Source organism: Prinia subflava, chromosome 19, assembly GCF_021018805.1.
Source record: "Prinia subflava isolate CZ2003 ecotype Zambia chromosome 19, Cam_Psub_1.2, whole genome shotgun sequence".
NCBI lineage: Eukaryota > Metazoa > Chordata > Aves > Passeriformes > Cisticolidae > Prinia > Prinia subflava.
This window is the reverse complement of record NC_086265.1, coordinates 12410642-12434615: the sequence shown is the minus strand read 5'-3', so window position 1 is coordinate 12434615 and position 23974 is coordinate 12410642. Positions and strand designations below refer to the sequence as shown.

The 23974-nt window shown below is 46.6% G+C and overlaps 1 protein-coding gene across 2 annotated transcripts; it reads right to left on the bottom strand.

Annotated features, from left to right (window-relative positions):
• HORMAD2 (HORMA domain containing 2) lies at positions 1 to 23974 on the bottom strand. Of its 2 annotated transcripts, XM_063416063.1 has the most exons (13): positions 23894 to 23974; positions 21721 to 21805; positions 20813 to 20957; positions 19234 to 19297; positions 18244 to 18280; positions 16960 to 16980; positions 16273 to 16290; positions 14919 to 14986; positions 11829 to 11980; positions 11011 to 11270; positions 10753 to 10861; positions 9361 to 9425; positions 4 to 405 (listed from the first exon to the last, which is right to left on the bottom strand). In XM_063416063.1, the coding sequence occupies exons 2-13, from the start codon at positions 21763 to 21765 to the stop codon at positions 289 to 291; spliced, it is 1101 nt and encodes a 366-aa protein (XP_063272133.1). In that variant the 5' UTR covers positions 21766 to 21805; positions 23894 to 23974; the 3' UTR covers positions 4 to 288. The 2 variants fall into 2 exon arrangements, with proteins under 2 accessions (XP_063272134.1, XP_063272133.1); XM_063416064.1 differs by lacking the exon at positions 9361 to 9425 and having other exon boundaries at positions 1 to 405.

Below are 23974 nucleotides of genomic sequence, written 5' to 3'. Positions count from 1 at the left end.
GATTTAACCAGTGAGGGGCAGGGAGTGTGAGGGAAAGAGGCAGAAAGAAGCACACAGACACCATTCACTGGAATGATAGATCCTCAGCTTAAGAACATCAAACAAATGCAGCTGGTTGACAATGCCATGACACTTCTGGGGCTTATTGTCTCTTGGCAATCCAGAGTTTTCTCTTGTTTATGAGACAGATAAACATGCAGAAATACACATGGGATGGGGAAGAGTTAAACACTGGTCTGTACCACTCAGATGACAATGCAAACTCACACCTTCCAAATGTATTGTGTGTCAGAACGAACATAATTTCCCGCTCTTCAGAGGAAGCTTCTCTGGCTCACTGACCTTCCGTTTCTTCTCGGGTCCTACTACCTCTTCTTGGCTGAAGGCAAGGTTCAAGAGGTTTATCTGTAACAACCATCAGAAACAGGGATCATTCTCACAGGGCACGCTCCTGCAACATGAGTTTAAAAGTACAGCTTCCAAAAGTGTCATGTGTGTGCCTGGATCCTCTTGGCTTTGCTCAGTGTGATCCTGTTCTCCAGAAAAGCAATTAGGCAAGGAATCAAAACTTGGAGTACTGGATGGAGGGAGCTGGGAATGTAAGAGTTGTGCAAGCAACAGGTTCAGCTTCAGGGACAGGGAATGGGTTTGGTGGCAAGGGGACAGGACCCATCTCCCCATGACTGACAGAAAATAGCAGGAGCAAAGAGATCTTTGAGAAATATAATAGCTGATAGGGCATTTGTTTCTCCACCAACCTCAGATAATCATAACATATGGAAAAGAAGGGGACACGTAGGTCAAATTTGTGGTCACAGCCTTTCAGGAGAAGATACACAGTCCCTCTGTTTGTACATCAGGGAATTCAGTGTGAGCTAGTCAATCTCAGGCTTCAAAACTACCTGTGAGTCTGTGAAAAATAACTAAGCCAAGAGAGCTTTTTTCCAAAAGGCTTAACTTCCCTCTAGAAAGACACAAACCTCTCCCAGAAATACTCTGAGCCTGCAAACCAAGAGGTTAAAAAGCACAGATAAATATATGTGAGAATATAAGTGAGTCAATGGAACAGACACTTCAGACAGACCACAGGGAGATGGACAGCCAGGACGACAGCTGAAGTGTTGGCTGTGCCAGGGGACAAACTCACTTATCCTCCTTATCATGTCACATATTTGCATTTCTACAATAATAATCCAGAGCTGCTGAGAGCAACGTGTGTTGTCGCCCACCCAGAAGGGACGAAGCACAGTCTGGCAGTGTGGCCTCTCTCACTGGAGCTGAGGGGACACACCACAGCACAGAGCTTCTCCTCCAAAACAAAGTTCACTCGGATGACAGCGAGGTGAATGGAGAAGGAGCACAGTGCTAAGAGAATTCCTGCTCCCAAACAGGAGTACCTCCCTCTAGTGTCACTGCGAGGCACAAGGAGCCCCGGAACTGCAGCAGGGGAAGCACAAGGAGTTAATAAAGAGCTGTTTCAGAACACATCCCGGTGATGAGCACAAGGTCTCCAGATTACAAGATGTGGTCATTACAGAATTCCCCGCTCACGTCACCAAGGCTTGCTCTCCCATCTGACCTTGGAATGAGGCTTCGGCAATCTCTGCATAGCAATGGGCTTTCTAATGTGTGAAATAGTTCTGATTAGGGATTAACAGCAAAATACTTTGAAACAGCCTCACTTCGCCTCTCTATCCTGTTTCAAATTGTTTTTCTTCCCTCCTCTTCGTTATGAGCAATACAATGTTGCTTAATACAAAAGTACAATTTCCTTTCCCTAAAAACAGAGAAAACAAGAACATGCCAAAGTGGGCTGGGCAGGTTCTCCCTCATCCTGCACAGTCAGGCTGACAGAGCTCTCCAAGGCTGCCCAAGGTGTGTTTGCTTGAGGACAGAGCTGTGAGTGGCTCTGTGTTACAGCTCCTCACCTGATATTCGGCCGCTCCCACTGGCATTTTTGGCAGCTATTTACCTTCCTCTCCCAGGCATCATTTTAACCTGTCTGCTTCCTTTTTTTTAAAGTGAAGGGCCCAGAGGAGGAAATACTGCATCCAAACCCTCTGCAGTTTAACACCCTGCAGTGTTAACACAGCTGCAGGGTTTGTACCCTGTCCTGCTGGCCACACAACAAAGCAGGGGCACAACTCCCAGTCTCCCAGCCCCATATACTGCATGAGGCAGCTTTCCTTCTGTTTTAGCCTAAACCTAGCTAGAGCTGGTGCTTTAATTCCCTCTGCTGAGGAATGGATCTTCCACAGCCCAGAAAGCTACTCAGTGAAGGTTTTACCCCTTTGCTATTCCTCCAGAATTTCCTGCATGGATGGGATACTTGTGAGGTGGAGAAACAGCCACGATGAGCAGCTGCTTGCACTCCAGCTCCCCCCAGTTCTCCTGCCCTTTACCACAGGCAGCACCAGCATCTCGCAGGAACCTGAGATGAGGAGTGAAAACATCCAAGGAAGCAATGGAGGGCTCTAGGGAAGCACTATTCACCCATGCAATGAATCAGATGTCAACAGGGAGAGGTATTTCACCAAAGCCAACGTGTCCTGGCCTGTCCCTGCCCAGGCTCACGTAGGAGCTCGGAGCCAGGAACAGACTCCAAGTCCAACTTCAGCTCCCATCCTTAACCAAACACTCCAGCTTCTTCCCCAGAAAAGCTGCTCTAAAGGGGATTAAGTCAGATCTGACGTGTGCTTATTTGACTTGAAGCAGAAAGTAAACCTCCTCAACGGTGTGGTGAGAAGCAGGAAATCCCTCCCATTGATTAAACATACAATCAAAGCCTCCAGAAGTTCATTAATTCTAATTTTTTCCCATGTACTGGGATGCTTCACTTGAATAACTGATGTCAGAGCAAGCTGTGAGAATGCTGCTTTTCCTCTTACACAAGCTCAGTCCCACGGATGAGCCAGGTGCTGTATAAGCAGGTAGGACAAGGTGCAGCCCCTTGCCCCCTCACCCTAAAATGGGACCATGCTGACAGGTGGGACAAGCCCAGAGCAAGCAGCAGAGGCAGCAGCAGCTCCGTGACCTCCTGACTCTGAGTCCAAGGCAGAGTTCAGGGCCTGGGTCACACAATGAACACACAGTGAGTTTGAATCTCCTGTTTTACTACGTGTAAAAATGCAATATTTGCTGCAGGAGTTTTCCTGTAGAGCTACAGCTAACTTGTGAATCATACAAGTGTTACTAATTTTTGGCATAAAACTCACAGGACAGCTGCGCGTTGTCTGGAGAAGATATCAGGCTAAAAATAGATTAGACTTAGATTAAAGCCTTCCCAAGGCAGACTGGTGGACGAAACAGAGTGAGCAGACCACAGCTACACTGCTATTCTTAGATAGACACAATCAGGACCCAGGTTTGTGCTCTGCAATTTGCAATCCCCAGTGTCCCCACGTATTCCGGCCAAAAATTCCCAGCATAAACTGAAGAAAATTTACAGCTCTCCTGACATGTGTTTTGCTTCCCAAGGCATCCTATGCAGAACAGCTAAAATTGCACAAGAGCATTCGGCTGTGTCCCTCTTTGTCCCTGATGCCCCATGCTGGGGTTTGGCACTTGGCAAATTTTATGCTCTCAGAAGAGTTCCCTTTGTCCAGGACACGGAGGGTTTTGTTTGGTACCTTGTAACTATCCCCACAAATTCACAAGCACATGAATGTCAAAAGAAGTGCAGTTCCATCGAGCAAGCTGGAAGAATAAGGGCTGAGATACAAGACTGAGCTGCTGAAATAAGGCAGAGCAACCCTCAGGTGTCAGGACAACACAGTTTGTACTGGGGACTCTCATTATCAGGGATGTTAATCAGAGTGACCTGAGGCATCCTGTGATTTCAGCTGCAGCTACTACTGACTCAACAGCACAGTGAACGCTTGTCATTTCCAAAAATCAACCCAAATTGGTTCAGATTGGTCCCCTAAGACCTAATTCCTGCCTGCCCACTGACAGCTGGCTGCCCTATGCTCCAAAGCACAGCAAAAACCCAGGGTCACAGGACACATCATGGTGTCAGTGAAAGGATGAGAGGAGATGGACATGAACTGAAACCACAGAATCAGACTCCCAGAATGGTTTGTGTTGGAATGGATCTTAAAGCACATCTCATTCCACTCTTCTGTAGTGAGCAGGGACATTTTCCACTAGACCAGGGTGCTCCATGCCCCATGCCCTGGAGCACTTCCAGGGAAATACAGGAAATTCCATTTAAACATAAGGACAAACTTTAGTTTTTTACTGTGAGGGCAACCAAGTAGTGGTCAAAGTCACCTAGGGAGGTTGTGGAGCCTCCTGCCTTGGAGATATTCATCACCTGAAAGGACAAGGTCCTGAGGATCGTTCTCCCTTTCCGTGTGCTCTCAGCAGCTTGGTTGGCCCTGCTGATCCCCAGCTGACCCTACTGGCCCCGGTGGCTGTGCAGGAGTGGCTCCGTGGTTAAACCTCAGCACTGGGCTGCCATCAGCTTCCAGTGCCATGGTCACACTGACATCAGTGGAATCCATCCTGATTTCCACCTGTGCTGGAGGATCTCAGTGGTTAGTGTGAAAGCCAACTTACGCAGGTGGAACAATGAAAGCCCCTCAGTGTGGTGCTGCTGTGCAAAGCTGCCACGCTTTTGTGTCTAGGAAAACACACCTACACATCACTGACTATCACCAGTCCTCTTCCTTTTCCTCAGCTCCTGATAAAACCTTTGTCATTCAGTGCCACTCTTGTCTCACGTCCTGTTCTGCATCTTGTGTGTCTTGCTGCTTTTAAAGGATTAATAAACAGATCCTTCCAGAGTATTAAAAACAAGCTTCAAAAATTCCTGTTAGAAGACAAAATTATCACTGTCTCTCCTGCTAAACTCCTCCAGGGCCCTCAATCACACTGTCCACTTCCATGATGGACATTCTCATTGCTGGATCACAATCACTCCCAGAATCCCGATTCCAACTCTGTAACTGAGGGGAAAAGGACAGTGGACACTCCTTCTGCCTACTGGGCTGCTACCCAGCAGCCCCTCTTGGGATATTAGATGTGTCCAACCTTAAATTATGTGGATTTCTCCAGAGGGTCTGGCTGCTAGAATGTAAGGCATGAACACATGGAATGGCAGCCAGCACGGAAGCGCCACGTCTTCCCCCGGATGTCCCTGGGGGAGCTGCCGGGGAATCTGAGGGTGCAAGGGTTAAATCTCCCTGTGTCTGTGGGGTGACAGGCCTCACCTCTGCATGCAGAGATCACTAGGAAACTGTTTCCTGCATGCTAGACAGGGATAACTCATGGAAGGGATGAATGGCCCCAAGATACAGCTAAGGATCTGACGTGAACTGAGAGAAGCCAGGAATTTCCTGACCTCCCTGTCTCACTCCTCCCAGCATGGCCTGAGCTCACACGAAGGAGAGGCAAGCTCATCTCTGAATCTTTCTCTCTTCATTGCTTGGGTCTGTGTAGCTTCAGCTGGTTTGGAGGAGAAAATGTTCTGGGAAATTCTCATCAGATACAGCTCACTTGATAGACAGACAGAGATAAACCTTGCTGCTTTCTTTCTCTTCTGCAAAAGTTCAAGATAATGACATTGCCACAGAAAAATGCTTTCCTATTCCTCTGCACATGGCAGGTTTCATCCTTCAACTGCTTTCTGTCATGGCACTTCTGAACGTGGTTTGCCTGGGAAAAATCAGACAACAAAGGTCTTGATCTCCAAGCTGTTGTTCTGCAGTTGAACACACTTGTGCTGACCTTTACTGCCAGAAAGAAGCTGTGTAGAGCACTGCAGCTCAGCAGGGCACAGGAGCTGTGGAATGGTTTGGGTTGGAAGGCATCTTAAAGCTCATCTCACTCCACCCCTGCCACGGGCAGGGACATCTTCCACTGTCCCAGGCTGCTCCAAGCCCTGTCCAGCCTGGCCTTGGACACTGCCAGGGATCCAGGGGCAGCCACAGCTGCTCTGGGCACCCTGTGCCAGGGCCTGCCCACCCTTCCAGGGAACAATTCCTGCCCAATATCCCATCCATCCCTGCCCTCTGGCAGTGGGAAGCCATTCCCTGTGTCCTGTCCCTCCAGGCCCCTTATTCCAAGTGCTCTCCAGTTCCCTCAGAGTCCCTTTGGGCACTGGAAGGGGCTCTGAGGTCTCTATCAGGGTAACTGACACTGATCCCTGGCACACCAGACAGGTATTACTGCATCTTCCATGAAAGCCTGTGTCCACACAATCCCTTGGAGAAAGAGCATATGGCCAGGTAGCCAAGTCCTCTGCACAAGGAACAGCAGCTGGAGGCCAGACAGATCGTCCTCTGAGGCCTAAAGCAGCCCTGATTCACAACACTTAGGTATGAACCTCTCCCCTGACACCGCAGTCGCAGACAGCTCCTGTCAGGAGAGCTGATCCACATGGCAGAGCCTGCCTACAGCAGCCAGTGAATCCCAGAGCACGATCCCTCAGCCATCACTGATCCCACTGGGATGCCCACACAATGCCAAGTGTCAACACGCTCCCTCGTGTCCCACAGCAGTCTGCAAGCACGGCCAGCCCAGCAGCAGCAGCAGTGTCTGGCAGCAGCTGATGAAGCCAGAAACTTGGGAGGCAGAGCTGCCTGGTGCTGTGCTGATACAGCCACACCATTCCCAGCTCAGGGAGAGCCAGGGCTCCCTGCACTGCCTCACTGTGCACTGCGACTGTGCTCCAAGGACCACCCCAGAACTGCAGCCCACAGCTTCCTGATGGGAGATAAAAGTCTGCAGAGGCGTTCACATGGTCAGATTTTACTCATCTTCTAGTTCTGTTTCATTCCAAACTCATTCCACTGCAGCATGTTTGCTTACACGAAGACAAAGCTGACCAAAATCAATTTTCAGGACAAGGACATTAAAGGATGTCTCTACAAGAGGATAGAAGAGTTTGCTGAAGAACTCAGAAGTTATCCCAAGTTCAGTGCAGGACCTCATTCTCATCAGCAGATTTCTGTAAGTTAAACTAATGGGCAGCAATTCTCTATTTCCCCCAACTCTTCAAAGCTCCTAAAATGCCAGTGGAAAGAAGGAAGATGCAGAAAGATAGCACAGGAGGACAAACCCTCAGCTGATGCAATCAGAAGGCTCCTGAAGCCAGGAGAGGTGAGCTAATTTACATGCTGGTGCCTAACTCTGGATGATTAAGTGCAGAGATGCTCTGCTGGGAAAGGGCAATCTCTCATTTGATCCCGAGGATCATCAATCATGAGATGGCAGATAAGAAGCCAGTGGAGTACATGGAAATTTTTCCCCAACCTGCAAAGCTCTCTGCCAGAGACTGTGACCACTCCTAAAGGCCAGTTCCAGTTCTCACTGGGCAGGAAGAGCTGCTTCTCTTTTGGCAGATCCACATCCTTCGCTTCTCCCATGTCGATTAGACAAAAATAAGCCTTTAATACTTTCATTCCTGGTTTTCCTGAAGAGCTCTAGGTCAGCAAGATAATGACCAATAAACTCAATTCCAGTTTTTATTTTTGGTAACCAAGCAATGAGAAGGATTCACTCCAGCTGAAGAGCAGAAATGTGCTCACCCACATTTCCAAAAGCAACTTGTGACTGGGTAACGGTTTCAAACTCAGAACTTCTTGAATATCAAATCCTTGTGTGAACAGCAATCTTCTGTGACACTCCAAATTGTTCTGGTTAGTTCAGAAAATTCTGGCATTCCCACCCCAACCCAAGAGCTGGAAAACATTATTAATAGTGTCTGGATGGCAACAAGGTGTTCACATCCACACCCCACCAGCTCTGCTCCTCCCAATCTCACCTACACCTGACCCTGTCACACAACACCTAACTCAGACTTCCCATCCATCCCAGCTTCTCCTCATTTTTTAGGACAAACTTCACCCACCAGCTTGGCTTCCTGATTCATATGGACCACACAATGGTCATTTGTTTTAACCACTTCCTTCAGAAAAGAAGGGAAAGTCCCTCTCATGGAAAAGAGTGTCAAATTTTTATTAGTGCAGGCTTTACAGTGATGATTCTAACTACTGGCTTGACTTTGTTTTTCCCTAAACTGGGTGAAATATTAGCCAGCTTTTATGCTATGAGGTTTTAAAAATAGCATCAAAGAATACATTAGGAAAAGAATCTCCTAGGGCTTGGGATTTTTTTAAAAGTCTTTGGAAGCACATAATGGATAAAGTGATTCTTCCATTTTTCAGCAACTAATGCTGTTTCCACCACCTTCAGACACTCTCACTCCTGCTACTGAATTCTAATGAAATGCACATGCTGAGAGAGGTGTCTGCTGCTCTGCTGGCCAGCGTGACAGCCCCAAAAGAAGGTCAGAGCATGAATCAGTGGGGCAACCACGAGTCGCAAACAAAAAAGGCTCCTGTTTTCACAGACGACAGAATAAACAATGATCAGAAGGAAAGCGGAGGATGTGACACGGAAAAAAAAATGTGGTTAAAGTTTGAAAAATACCACCCTAGGCACAGAAGATCCAGAGTCAAGGCAAATACCTTGCAGATGCCTTTAGAATGACACTTTAGGGTGAGTTGCTGTCTGGGTTAGACGCCCCGGGATTCTTTTCAACAGAGGCGGGGAAAATTTTAGTAGCAATTTCCTACTCTCGTTAACGTATCCTGTAAAGATGCAGTTTCTTGACCATTCAAGCTCACATGATTCTCAGCTAATTTGAATGGGAGGAGGATCAAGTGTCAAGTCTGGTGGTATTCAGAGATTTGCCATGTCACTGAACAAACCTCTGCACATGCCCATGAGTTTGGGCTCTGATTGTGACTCAGGGTTTGGCTGGGCACCCTTCAGGGCTGGATTAAATTTTTACTTATCTAAAACAACCTACCTAGTCTATCCTAACTCTTTGGGTTTCCCAACAACCATCAAAAAAGAGATCAGCACCTCCAGGGGATATTTCTTCCTACCCCAGAGGGGTAACCAAAAAGGGATAGGATTCATTAGGTACCTGTGACTCACATGTAAAGAAAGTCTGGAAGTAAGAGGGGAGAGGTGAAGACCATATTAGGCAAAAAATACACCCTTCAAAGCTAAAATAGGGTGGTGATTTCAGACTCTTAATCCAAAAGCACCCACAGGTAAACCAGCCTGGCTGAGACAGAGAAAGGCTTAATCTGTGTGTGTTACTCACAGGCACCAGCTCCAGAGAACAGAATCAAACTCTGGTACTGGGTGGAGGAAATAAACTGATCATGGAAAGCTTCTTCCTAAATGCTTCCAGTTTACGTATACATCCCCCTATGTACTGTGACCCTGCACAATAAATACACCAATGTTAGTGAATTTTGTGACATCTTTGATGATGCAAGGATACATGGCAGTGAATTCCCCCGTGCCTGGAGTATCTCAGAACCACTAAAGCTTCCTCACCTGCTGACACACCCTTGAGCAAGGCATCCTGTCCATCTCCTTTATTCCCCTTTTATTCTTCCTACCTGCAACCCAAACAGCAAAGCAAAATTAGATGCAAAGTGCTTAATTAAAAAAAAAATCTGGAAGGCTGACTAAACCACTGAGGCCAAAATCCCACAAAATTGTGTAAGCTTTGCTCTCAGACACTGCCAGCAGTGGCAGTTTATTCCTAGAAAGAGAGATTTTCAGCATGAAGTGTCATCTGAACATCAGCTTGCAGCAGCTCTATCAGTTATAATCTCCTTCTTAACCTGGATCTAAGAAAACAAAGCTTATGTCTAGACATGCCCTAAGTGTGAGGAGTGGGGAAAAGGAGGGGAGATCTCCCCTGGTTAATATTTATTAACCTTTCAGACAGTTTCAATAAAATTTGAGGGGGTGTCCAAAGTGCCCCAGTTTCATAAGATCAGCCAACTGTTTAGAGGAGGAGGATCCCGTTAAAATTCCCAGAGTAACAAAAGTGGCAGGATGAATTAACTCCTTGTTAATCATCAGGGAATCGGTAAGGGAAACACCTGCAAAGGTGATTTCACAGGCAGGGAAGCTGTTTTATCCCACTGCCCGGCAATCCCAGGAATGCTATTTACCATTTTGTCACTAGATGGTATTGTTCCACAGGCTATATCCCAGAGCCTCGGAGGTCAAACATAGCATGGTATAGCAGAGGTTGGGCTGATTAAAGGCACATAAAAGGCTTTTTTTCTCATGTATTTTCATGTATGTTTTCCCACATAGAAGTTATCAGCAAAAGTCAAACTGTAACAGCTAAAGGAAAAGAGCTTTGTTGAACACGGAGATAACGTAACTCGGTTTTGATGATCTGGCATTTCCTCCATATCTCAAAAAACCAAAAAAACTGCTGAGATAAAGAAGTGCAAAGATACTGATACAAAATTAAATGTTTCTGTTGACAAACCAAGCATAATCAACCAGCCCTTTGTTAGTTTGGTCTGATCTGACACAAAGCTCAAACAGCCTGACAAACTCTGCCCATCTAAAACCTAAATATTAGAGAATCCCAGAATCAGGGAATGGGAAGAGACCTTAGATCCAATCCAGTCCCACACTCTGCTATAGGCAGGGGTACCTTCCACTATCCCAGGCTGCTTCAATCCTTGATTAACCTTTGGACACTGCCAGGGATCCAGGGGCAGCCACAGCTTTGCTGGGCACCCTGTGCCAGGGCCTGTCCACCCTCACAGAGAACAGTTTTTTCCTCTAATGTCTCAAATAACCTACTGTTATTAACAGCATTGGAAGACCTTACCAAGACATTGTGTGGAATACATTATGCTGGGATACAATCAGGAGCAGAAGCTCCTTCAGTTTTGAAAGTGGGCATTTATTTACCTATATCTTCAAGGCAAAAAGAAGATGCTTCTGTTTTCCTGCCTGGATGGGTGTCACTTTTGTCCCCTTCATGCTCATTTGAATCTGCTCTGACAGGGCAAGGGTGATTCTGTAAAGCAAATGATGTTTTGTCTTAATAATATAACCTAAAAAATACACCCAGATGGTAAATCCATAAAGAAAATGTTTCTTTTAAGGAGACTTTTGCAAGATAAATTCTATTCTTCTAGTGAGAATCAAAGAGAGCTATTTCTATACCTTTGTGTTCTCCTCCTCCTCCTCCTCCTCTTCCTCACAGTCCAGCCCTTGGTGGGAGATCTCAGTAGGGCCATTCTTCTGGATCAGGTTGCTGTCAGCCTTCCTCACCCTCTTCTTCTCAGTTGTCACTCTGACTTTCATGAGGTGGAAGTCAGTGGAGACTGAGCCCACTCTCAGGTTGATGGGATCCCCAGCAAACAGCAGGTCCTCAGGGCTGCCATCTTCCTTGAAGCCAGGGGGCTGGTAATCCTTGGGAGTGACTGCACAGGGAGAGGGAACTCCGTGAGATTAGGGAAACTGAGTTCCATCTCTCCTTACTCTGATTTAGAAAGAACACTTATGAACCAGTTTCGACTATTAAAAATACTCTGGGGTTTTGTTTTTGTTTTTTTTGGGGGGGGGGGAGGGACAGAATGCAAAGAGTAAAATGAGCCAAGCAAATCTTATCAGGGAGCTCAGAGAAAAAATTACTTTAGGATGCTGAAATACCACTAAAGTGCTGGAGAAAAACCTGACATTGCTTGTTCCTTAAGGAAACAAACTCAAAAACCCCCCAACAAAACCAAACAAACCAGGGGAGGATTTCTCCAGTTCACACCACATAGCTGTATTTCTGATATGGATGTCAAACCTTTCCTAAAAACATCTGCCATCCCTGTGCATCAGAAAGATTTACTGTGTTACACCATTTCTCAGTGCTATCAGCCACCAGCTTCTCCCATCTCACTTTTTCTACGCTTTATTTTATTCACAGGGCTCATGCTTATTACAGAGACTGATGGGATTCCTCCCTAAGGCACACACTGCTCTCCACCTACCATCGTTGTAGTAGAGCAGCTTCATGCTCAGGGTGATGTCATTGGGCAGCGGCCCGAGGTCCTGCAGGAGCAGGTACAGGGTCCGGAGCAGGAGCCTGCTGGCCTGTTTGACATCCTTGCTGCACAGCCCAGCCACAAACTCCCTGTGGTTGCTACAATCAGAAGAAGAATGGATTTCTTATCCTCAGTCATGAATATTCACGATCCAATTACACACACAGAGCACCCACTGACTTGTCTGAAACCACCAGTGAGAAAGCTACAATGTCTTTATGTGATTTCCAGATAAACAGGGAAGTGAAGCAAGCTCCAGGGATGGGGTGGCATCCGCAGAGCACCCGCTCCAAACTCGGAGGCCTGGCATTTACATTTGAACAGACTTCGGAGCTGGGGCAACCATTATACAAATGTCATGACTCACTTGTTTGAACATGATTAAATTGGATCAAAGGACCATAAAACAAGTGCCTTTCACCTAAGCAATTTCAGGAACGAGAGGAATGAGTTGAGGATCCCATCCAAAGCCAATTCATCACAGGGGTTATTTTCAAGTCCATTCTGCAGTTTTTGAAGAGAAGTGAATTGCATGTTCTCACTCAATTCCATGTAAGAAAAAGCAGCTCAGAGGCACATTTTTCAGCAGTGACGAAGGGGCATTCCTCTCACCTCCTTCACCCATCCAAATGTCAGCTGGCTGCTCCAAGCCAGCAGTCCAGACAGAGACCCATGGGTGACATGAGTGGGATGAATGGCACTCCAGAGGAGCTTGTTTCTCTTTGATTAAAACTGAAGCAGATGAGATGAGCAACTGAGAGCAGCCAGCTAACTTCAGACAGAGCAGATGAATCACTGTGTGACTAAGGGACCTGAACTTTCCTAACTTTCAATGAGAAGGGGTCATAAAGATGTGTAGCTCCTTCATTACATCTTTGGAAGACCCCTGACACTACACGTAGGCTGGAGGGTGCCCAACACAATCACCTCAAATTGCATCAAAAGCAGTAAAAAGTAACCCAAGATTATCCCAGAGTAATCCTGACTGACTGAGCCTCAGAAAGGAATAGATTAAGACCGGTTCCCCCTTCCAACTGAGCTTCTTTGGGTCATGCAAATGGGATGGCTGTGGAAGCTTGACTCCCAAGGTATGGGATCACAGCATCATTTAGGTAGGAAATGACCTCTAAGATCATGAAGTCCAAACTCTGTGGTATTAGATATGCACTGTAGTCCTTGATTAAATCCTGCATGTTCAGAAACATACAGTGAGAGGAAAATGCTGGCAGTGCTTGAGGTGGAATATCTATCACCTTTACAAACTGTGGGATTAGCAGATTGGAAATGGCAAAAGGAAAGCTCATAAGAAAAAAAGGAATGAGATCTCCACAGGAATTAACAGGTCAAGCACTGCTTCAGTATGGGAATAACACTGAGAATTTGATGCAGGAGATAGTCAAAAAGCAGAAGATAAGGAACTGAACCTTGGAAGGAGTGGGATGCGTGGCAAGGAATTCCTCCAAAATCCATCTAAAATAAGGCAAGGACCATTTGGGAGAAAGTTTCCTCTTACCCCTTGGATGTGATGCTGCAACCTCACAAAATCTCTCTCTCAGAGTGATTAACTCCGAGTTGCACAGGACAGCAACTGCTGCAGTTGTAAAAGGCAGCGCTATCAGCTGAAGGAGCTGATAGCAAAGATGACACAATTCCCTGATCTGTGCCAGAGCTCTGGATTATTAAACACTGCAGGGACACGCATGAGCCCGCCACAGCACTGCCAATCCCCGAGGAGACAGAGCCCAGGAATCCAATGGCACGGGCTCTGGAGCCTCAGAGCACATTCAAACATGACAGGAAGATGGCTTGGCCTCTCCCTGGGTGACCCAATGGGCACCCAAGCTCCATGCAGGGACTGTCCTTATTTCTAGGAATGAATGAGTAAGGCTGATTAAACCCCAAAGTACTCCAGGACTATCTATTATCTTTCAAATCCCAGATTTCCTCTGCCCTTCAACGTGAGGACAATGGACAGCAGCTTTGAAGCAGAAATGGAGGGCACCGCCAAAAGGTCATTGCAAGATAATTCAGATTTGCCCAAAAGAAAATAATTTAGCCTTGTGGCACAAATTATTTGGATGTGTTTAGAGAAAGGGCAGCTTAGGGCACACTCCAGGAGTGCTAGGGAGGAGCTTTCTGAGGAGCACACAAGACAGCAGAGCTCTCTTGCTGTCCAGGCAGGTTCCAAGATCCATCTTTCACCAGTGGCAACTGCAGAACAAAGTAAAAACAGGTTAATTATTTTTCTTTGCTTTGGTTATAGGCAATGGCCTTTGATAATATTTATTTGAAGTGCCACAGGATTACAGCCTACTAAATACAGCTTTAAGTATCTAGCAGAGAGTGCCAAAACCAGGTAAAAAGCTGCTACTTCCTGCCACATGTTTTGCACCATCAGCTCAGGCACCCTAAGTGAAAGTTCTCTCAGGTCACCCACGCAGGACTGCTCAAGCAGAACACACGTATGCAAATACTCAAGGGAAAAAAAATCCCAGGCACAGGATCATGGTGAAAGGGCTCAAGCCTGAGCAAGCTTCATGTGAAACCACCAGGCTGTCTGGTGGAAATGCAAGAACACTTGTTGTTAGCTGAGACAGCAGCAAGCTCAACAACTGGGCTGGTTTCTGCATCGCCTCCCTGATGAGGCACCACTTCCGTCAACTGTCCTTGGCTCAGGTGTACTTTCAGGGCCTCGTGGTGCTACCCAAGAGCATTTCAGCTCATCCTCCCAGCAGTTCATACCCTGTAAGGTGAATATCCTCAACTCTGATGGTATTTACAGCTGCTTAAGGACTTGGACCTGCTCAAACCACAGAATCACAGGATGGTTTGGGTTGGATGACCTTAAAGCTCATCTTGCTCCACCCCCTGCCATGGGCACTTCCACTAAAGCAGGTTCCTCCATCCAATGTGGCTTTGGACACTTCCAGGGATGGGGATCCCACAGCCTCTCTGGGCAGTCATAAAGTGCAGCTTTGTAAAGCTTCAAGAACAAAGCTTTTAGTGTAACCCTGAGAAATCACCCCAAATCCTTACCTGCTGATGTCCATCTGGGGCACCTTCTTTTTGTACTTGAATTTGAACTGATACATTTCAGTGACTGTCTAGAGATGTAACAAGAGAGAGGAGAAGCAGAAATGGATCACTTTGAGAAACAAGATGTGTCCTGAGCTTGGAGAGTCCTTTCACCCTCTCTGACAGAGCCCAGCATTAATTTAGTGACATGCTGACAATTTTAACTCTATTATTGCTTGCACAGACTTTGGCAAATTCTCTGAACAGCCACATCTTACCTAGCACTGAAAGAATCACAACAAAATTACAAACTTCCTGCCTCCTCCTTCCATTTTCTCCATGGGCCTGACTCTCCAGCTTCAGTCTCTAGCAAGGCTCCAGGGCTGGCCAATTCTCCCAGTATCCAAGGAAAACTGGGAAGCTGCACAAGTGACCAGTGTCACAAGGAAGCCTGGCCCCCGTGCTCTGTATGGGGACAATGGCCTGGAGGACTCTTCCCACAGGGAAATCCTAACAATACTGCATGGGAAAACGTTGCTGAATTTCACCGGTCTCAGAGTCTTTTTGAGGTAGACAAAAATAGTGGATAATTTTCCATTTAAAAGAATTAGAGAATAAAACAATTAGGAAGAACACACAGCTTCCCCCCAAGAGAAAGGGTCTATTGTACACCGATTCCATGCCTATAATTCACTTTTTCCGGAGACAATGAGGTCAATTAGTAGGAGCTCAGCTGAGGTCTTAACTCTGAGCCTTCCTTGCAAATCCCAGCCTTGGCATGGCTCAGCTTCTGCTCTGTCCCCAGACTCTGAGGTGCCACGCAGCAGAACTGGAACCAGGTTCAGGTGCAAAGGGTCTGAAGCTGTTCTCTGATCTCCAGCATGGATTCAGACCCTCACTCCTGGTTCACACCCCCCAGATGAAACCAAACAGAAACACAACAGGGAACACCAAGAGGCCAAGGACAGGCCCTACTCAACACATCCATCCTGGTCTGAAGGGATTCCTGACTTCGGTCCTACACCTCTCTGCATGACAAACCAGCTCTTTTCATCAGAGCTGTTAAAAAGGTGGTTTGCAAATGAGTAATGTTGAACATCCCATTTCTTCTCTCTGGGAAACTAAAACAAAACTGTGAACATGCCCATTAGTTGTCTGCTAACATCCCTGCCTGAGGCCCTGGTGGGCCCTCAGACAGTGTTTGATCACAATGCAGCTCACTGAGCTGGCACTCCCGAGTGGAGGCACAGGAACAGAAATGGGGTCACCAAAAAGCTATGTCAGGGTAGGACTTAAGCCTCCACTCCACTTTGAATACAAATGTACTCACCCATGCCTTCAGCTGCCTCAAAGATTAATTAAGACTCTTTCTTACCTCAGGATTGGTGTAAATCTGTTACAAGAAAGCACAGTGAGGGCATTCTCTTTGGGACAACTTGAACCAGTGACTAACAAGGATATTTTCAGTTTCCAGCAGAGACTGTGCTATCTTTAGAGTGGGTTCAGAGAAAGGAATGGCTGGGAAAGAGCCTTCCTCTATCAGCAGTCAATACTTACATTCCAAAAACAGGTAGAAGACACTGGTGTGCAATATTGGAGGAATGAGGTTAATTCCCATTCCAGCCCTCGCAGGCAGCTTTTGATGCCTGGGATTTATCTGCTCAGCTGGTGCATGAGGAGATGGTGAGCAAAGTTCCTGGGGCCAACAGCTGCCTATGGAACCACCAGGGTGTGTTTTCTCCAGATTAATAGGGAGGACATTTTGCAGGGATAAATGGAGAGGACACGGCAGCTTCCACCACTGGAATCACATGCAAGTGCCTCTCAGAGTTTAAGGACACAAATAAGGCCTCAGTCAGAAGTCTGACATGCTGAGAAAAACATTCCCATGCAGCCTTGAACTCTACATTTACTGTGTCTAAGAAAGGTCACAGCTCTATTAAAAATCACACACATTTTGGCTTCTCCTTAAAAAGGCACAAATGGGTTGACACAACCTTGACTCCGTATCTCTTTCAAGCAGGGGAGGGGAGAGAAAACCACTTTGTATTCATTTACTTACTGCAAGGACAGCCACGTGTAGCTAAAGAGAGAAAATCAAAACAAAACACATAATCAACATCTAACCTTAGTGGCCAAGGAAAAGCAAGTCCTATCAAACCCTGACTGCCTACACAGGGAGAAGGAATAGATACACTCAACAAATCAGGAGCTAAAACCCTTTCTGTAGATTCTTCCCAGCACAGCATCAGCAACACCTAGTGGCCAGTTTCTCTGGCTTGACTCACAGTTTCCAAAGAAACAACTCCACGTTCAGTAATCTCCCTTGGGACTCCTTTCAAACAAATCCCCAAATACTGATTTAAAACACTTTACAAGGGCATCCATCCCTACTGAAGGTTAATATTTGCTTTCTGCTAGGAAATTCCCCAAAGGTATTTAATTTATGCTCTATCAAGGAATTGCACATGAGATTGCCCTTAAAAACAATCTTAAAACATACATCAAATCCCTCAGTTTTTCCTTAATCCTTGTCAAATAATTAATTTATGTCTCTCATAAATAAAATAGGGCTAAATACCTCCTAGAGCTGTCAGCAAGCACTAAACTGTGTTCACAACATTGTTAATTATCTTGTGCACACTGACAGTTGTACTGGGTGTCTGAGAAACACTCAGATCATCAGTGCCAGAACAACCTGTGCTCCACCTGGTCTGGAGGAGCTGGGCTGGTGAACAGTGCAGACACAAAAGCACCTGGTGCTTTTTCCTGTGCAGGGCAGTTTTTATGTGAGAATCAGCAAGGAATAGGAGCACTTGCTAGCTGGTTTTGTCCTGGAAGCAGTTACATATGTTATTTGGTGAACTAAGGGAGAAAAAAAAGGGATAAATTCTGAGCTTGAGAGAGAAGCCAAGAGGGTTAGAGAATATGAGATGAAGGGGAAAGACCAGAGAAAAACAGATGAAGGCAGCAGAAGGACAGAACCTCTCTCAAGAAAACAGAAACAGGCATGAGATCCAAATCCCAGTTCTGCCTGGCAGAGCCTCTATCAGACATAAGAGAACACAAATGTAGAGCACAGAATTAAGGGAAATCCATTGCAGGCTGCAAATTGGTTCCCACACCATGGACAGGAGAGCCAAAAGGAAGCGGACAGGATTTGAGCTCAAAGCATAAAATCCCAAATCTCATTCTCAGGGCAGGGTTTTTCCCCTGTCCCACAGCTGTAAAGGTTGTTGTGTGCATCAAAGATCACAACACAAATACAGCAGGAATGGAAGGATAATTTTATCCTTACTTTACGAAGAAATGGGACACTCCATTAAAAAATGAAAAAAACACTTACATACTGCTTCTCCAAAGCATCAAAACAACCTTGAATCCTGCCAGGGAGAAAAAAAACATGTTAATGCTAACCAGCAACATTTATCTCCTGATCTGTAAACACACTCATTAGATGCGGGTTAAAGGGCATTTTTTCTGGACTTAGGACAACACAACCAACATTTGGGGCTTGTGAAGTGCTTTTCAGGTCAGTCCTGAAGGGAACAACCTCCTTTCTGCATCTGTGAATTGTTTATACTTCTGAGGCATTATCCTGTCAGCCCAGAGCCTGCTTGAATCCTGACAAAGACAAGGATTGGAGGCCAAAGGCTGGCTCTGACTGTGTCCCTGCTCAGTGCTCTGTTCCAGTTCCCCAGCCAGAGCTCTTTTCCCATCAGCCTTGCAATGAGCTCAGCTCAATGCAAACATGTCTGGTCTTGTAAATCTTTGTTATCTGATGCAAAGTTTACAGCAATGGATTTTCTCAAAGTAGTAAATATTATTTGAAGCAGCAATGGCCACATATTTACTCTTAGAGTCAAAGGATGTGCAGCAAGGTATCTCCTTAGCACATCAGGGAGAGTTTTTCCACTTATTGGGAACATGCCAACTGTGAAATACATCCTGAAGAAAACTGTAGGGTTCTTAGAGAGGAAGATAAAATACTGTACATACTGAAAAACAAGTGCAAGAATCCCTATCAAAATGAAACCAGAAAAGACTAAACATAACAGAAAGGATCTCATGACAGTCTTTACTCTGTCTCTGCCCCTCTGCTGCCGCGTGTGCTCTGGGGCCTGACCATGACCTCACTGCAGCCAACACTTGCACAGACCTTGAACTCGCATGATCTCAGTCACTAATTCTGTCCTGCTTATGGAGGCCAAGCACCCCCAGCTGCAGCAGGAGCGCCCCTGGCACGATGTTTTCCAGCTCAGGAAGAAGAAGAACACAGGGGCAGATGTCTCCTACTCAGCACAATCTTGTCTTAGTTTCACTGTTACTCACTTACCATTTCACTATCTGCAATGATCCCAGACAGCTTTTATCTTCTCGGAGAATTTTTAGACGGAGGTCTGCAAAATCAGATTTAGCACATAGTTACAAACCTTATCACAGCTCTTGGGCAAACACGGAAACTAAGCCAGTCCATCCTCCCTTTTTTGGATACAAGTTTATCTGAAGGTCCTTCCTGAGCGGAAACATTGGGTTTCCACCGAGTCCCAGGCTGGGCTTATTGCTGGGTTTGCAAATGTCAGGGCTTTCCTCAGAAGCCTTGGGCTCTCCCAGCAGAAGGGATTGAGTTACAGCTTTATTACAAAACACCAGCAGCTTCATCCTCTCCTCCCTCCTCTTCTCCACTCCATCCTCAACCACTCCCCAACACCTTCCCTTCTGCATTCAGACCTCACCAACTTCCATGTGAAGTGATGTCCCAACGACTGTGCTCACAATAAACTTTCTGTGACTGCCACAATAAACACAGCTCCTCCTGCCTGTGCTTCCAGGCACTCAGAATGGCAAAAGGGACACCCCTCCTGCACGTGCAAAGGGGGATTAATAACACCTTAGGACTCAACCAAGGGGCCCTTGAAGGTGTAAGCAGGCCAGATGTTAACATCCTTCATCAAAAAGGCACCAAACAGACCTGACATTTGACCAGTGGCTTTTTGGGGTTAGGGGATCAAGAACCAATTTGGGATTTCTATGCCCTCGACCAAACCTACAAAGTACACATGAACACGTTTCAGGGCAACTAATGCCATAAGGGACAACAGAATGGACTGGAATTCATGGAGACATTTCACACTTTGAATGATCATGAAGATGTTTATGAATCAAAGCATCACTAATTCTTGGAATGGTGTGACAACAGTTTGGTTCTGACTTTTTTTTCCTTTAAAAGTTCTGATTCCCAAAGTACATATGAGATAGTTTTCATGGAAAAAACCCCAAATCCCAACAACAAAACTGTTTTAAACTGAAGGAGGGATGATTTAGATTACACATAAGTACAGTTTTTACAATGAGGGTGGTAAAACACTGGTACAGGTTGCCCACAGAAGCTGGGTGCTCCATTCCTGGAATACTCAAGGTCAGGTTGGATGGGGCTTGGAGCAATCTGGTCTACTGGGAAGCGTCCCTGACCATGGCAGGGGGTTGGACTTGATGGTCTTTAAAAGGTCCCATCCAACCCAAATCATTCTACAATTCTATGAAAAAGAACAAATCTAATTTCAGCCTCCCAATGAAAACTAAAAATGTGAACCTCATGGGTTCAAAGATCCAAAAGAAAATAAAACATTCCGATAAGAGTAAATTTTTAAAGCTTTCTGAGTTTTAAGTCATGGGGCTGGCAATGTCAAAGAATGACTAAACCAAGAGGAACACCAACAGAGAAGCTCAAGGTTGTCTTCCATGCTCTCTATCAGAAGTTCTGTCTGCATGCAGACTTGAGAAGATTTGAGAATCTGTAGCCAATTCCCACTCCAAGTGAACTGGCCCACATGCACAGCCAGAAGATAACACACAAGGCAGATTACAGGTAAAATGAGTGGAAAGGAGCCCTCAGCACCAATGGCAGGTGTTACCATCCAGATAGCGAGTGCCGTAGGAGCTCTCCGGGAACAGCCCCCTCATGTAGGTTATACAGGACATGGAGATGGCCAGCAGCCTTTTCACCAGCACCAGGGACTGCTGCTCCGTGGTGATGCTCTCAGGGAACAGCACTGCTTCCTGGAAAAGCAAGGCAATGCCACAGATAGCACTTTCTTAAGTGTAACACAGATTATATTTAGAAACAAGCCTCAGCAGGTGGGAAGAGGGTAACTTAGAAATGTAATTTTAAGGTTTCTCTGGTGTTTAAGCTAGGCAGGGAAGCCTCGTGTCTGAGGTGGGTGGATAAATGATTTAAGGGTAGAGATCAATAGATCTGACATCATTACTCAGATGCAGAGTGCACTGGTTGGCTGTGCCCTCCCCTTTATCACATTCCCACCCCCTCGCCTGCACCAGTGCTGGCACTTAACAGACAGCCACCCCTCAAAACAGCGTGCAGTTTGAATTTTGAAGCCACACAAGTGCCAGGGCTGGTGTGGCAACCACTGTGGTACTAAAGGCTGCTGTTTTGAGCTCTGACAGCAGCCTGAGTTGCCAACAGTGATTTTAACTCCAAGCTGTAAAACAGCACCTGAAGCTACAGTAAATACACACTGTGTGATGCCAATACGAACAGTGCAGTGGGCATTGCACTGAATTTAATTCTTCTATTACTTTATTGCTGTTCTTCCTGCTAACAAAGCTCTGTGAACACCTAATGAGCCTACATTTATTGAGTCAAATCATGTCAGAGCCCCACAATGCCTCTCACTGAATTGGAATTAATCCAACCAAGAACAGTGCAGACAACAGAAAGTGTTCCCACCTCTGCAGGCACAGACGTGCCAAGTCCCAAACCAAGAGCTAAGATCATCTGCACCATCATATTTTAATTTTTTACCTTAGAGGGCTTCTTCTTTTGCTTGAGTAGCTGCTGAGCAGCCATCCTGTGTTTCGAAGACCTGCCTTCCCCTTGTAACTAAATCCTGAAAAATAAAAGGTATGAGACACAGTTACTGCTGTTTCTCATCTATATTCAAGTAAGAATGAGATTCCTCAGAGTTTGAAAGCCACTTGCCAGGCAGGATAGGTAAAGCACAGCAAACCAAGGGTACTCCATGGCACTGAGCCTGCAGAGCATGAAAACTCCTGCTCACTGGTAAATGATCAATGGTATTTGAAATTCAGGGCCACAACTGCACCTGGTGTCAGTCAGTGCCCCTTCAGAATCCATTTCTCATATTCTGAACCACAAATGTTAATTTCTACAACCATTAGAAAGTGTGAAGGGGGAATGTGAGAGAACTGGAGGTCTGCCAACAGCAGTTAATATTTTAGCCAGGGTAAGCAGGAAACGTGCTAACATCGATCTTGGCTGGAATAAGGGAATGATTCTTCTGGGACACCTTGAAAGGTAAAAAAAAAAGAAACAAAACAAAACAAAACAAACAAACAAAAAAGTTCAAATTGTTTCAGGTAGACAAGCCTGGATTGAAGAGAAAAATACTCATTTTACCAGAATGGAGAGCTGATTGATACAGGCAATAATGCTGGATATTCCATGTTTCTCACTTGAGTGAGGTGCTTGATTTAGCACCATCTGACAATCCTGATTAAAAACTTCCATTAGCTGGAATTAACAAGGCCTGCGTTAACTGGTTTGAAAAATGACTTGCTGGGAGATCTCCACATCTCATTGTAAATGGGGGATGTTAATGAAAGGAAACACCACCAACGGGTCCCAGAGGGACGCTGCAGTGTCCACAGCCAGTCGACTTCCCCAGTAACAATTAAAGTAATAGCACAAACACAGCCGGGTGATTTAACTCCTGACCTAACGTGGCCTTTTATTAACTCAGCTGATCCAACCTTGTTCTGCGTTTGCACCTTTTGTGCTTTTTTTTCCTGTGGAAGCCTCATTTCCATTTGTTGGCAGTCATTAAGATATGTTGATTGGAACACGGTGACAGCTTTTATGCTAAATTTAGCGCTTCATTTAGTAATGAGGACAGATTACAGCTATAAAAGTATATTTAAACAAATACACACCTGCAAAATTTTTAACATGTTAAATATTTTAGCAAAGTAGCTTTTTTTTACCCAGGCACTGTAAGCGGGACTGGAATACAATCAAAGCAGACAAAAGTGTTGTAATTACAACCTGAGGTTATTAACTAAATAAAGCTGATTTAGGCAAGACAAAGATATAAGAAAACGTTTTATGAACCATACCCCATTTGTATTGATTTACTGAGGAGGAAACATCAGCCAGACCAGCTGACCCATTACAACCCAGCTGTTCAGGTACAAGACTCTGCCGTCAGTGTCTCACCAGGGGTGAAAGGATGGAACGTGCCCTGGAACCCCAACGCTCCCCCACTCTGCAGCCACCTTATCACCGAATATCAGCAAATTAGTATTTAAAGAGGAAAAACAAATCTCATCCTCAGGAACCTGCTGCTCCCTGTCACCCTCAGCCCTGCATCCCTCACTCTGCCCCTTGTCCCTCATGTTGGAAAGGTGAGGCACCACACCCCTTAAAAAAACCAGCCAGGGCTCCAAAGATGGACATACTCTTTTTTGGGGGGAGGTTCCTGGGGGTTTTATGAGCGGAAGCCCAGGCCCGGCCGGGGTCCGCACGGGGCCGGCTCCTGCCCCTCACACAGCAGCGCCGTGAGGCACCGGGGCCCCCGGAGGCCCTGAGGAGCCCGAGCGCAAGGGCGGCGGCGGGGCTGAGGCGCGGAGCTGGGGCGCTGAGGGACCCCTGAGGCGCGGGGGGAGCCCCAGAGGCAGAGAGGGGCTCCCGCGCGGGCGGGGGAGGCTCCCTGAGGTACCGGGAACCGCTGCGAGGCACGGGCGCAACTCCTGAGGCACCGAGGGGTCCCTCAGGCGCTCCGGGCCCTCTGCGGCGCCGAGGGGCCCCGTAAGGAGCTCCCTAAGGAGCCCCTGAAGGACAGTGGGGGGTTCTCCTGAGGCGCGGGAGACCTTAGGGCGCCGAGGGCTCCCCTGAGGCGCTGGGGCTCCCCTGAGGCACGGCCTCGGCCTGCCGCAGTCCAGCCGGGCGGTTCCCGTACCTGCGTGTCCCACCCCGGCTCCGCGGGCTCCTTTGGCCGCGGTGCCGCAGGACACCCGGGCGCGGGCGGTGCTGAGGGCGG

Excerpts from the sequence above, each read along its gene's own strand:
- HORMAD2 (XM_063416063.1), bottom strand. The coding sequence starts at position 21,765 with ATGGCTGCTCAGCAGCTACTCAAGCAAAAGAAGAAGCCCTCTAAG. Across the intron at positions 20,958-21,720 it reads AAAAGAAGAAGCCCTCTAAG|GAAGCAGTGCTGTTCCCTGA; the intron begins GTAAAAAATTAA and ends TTGCTTTTCCAG. Across the intron at positions 18,281-19,233 it reads TCATTGCAGATAGTGAAATG|GATTCAAGGTTGTTTTGATG; the intron begins GTAAGTGAGTAA and ends TCTCCCTGGCAG.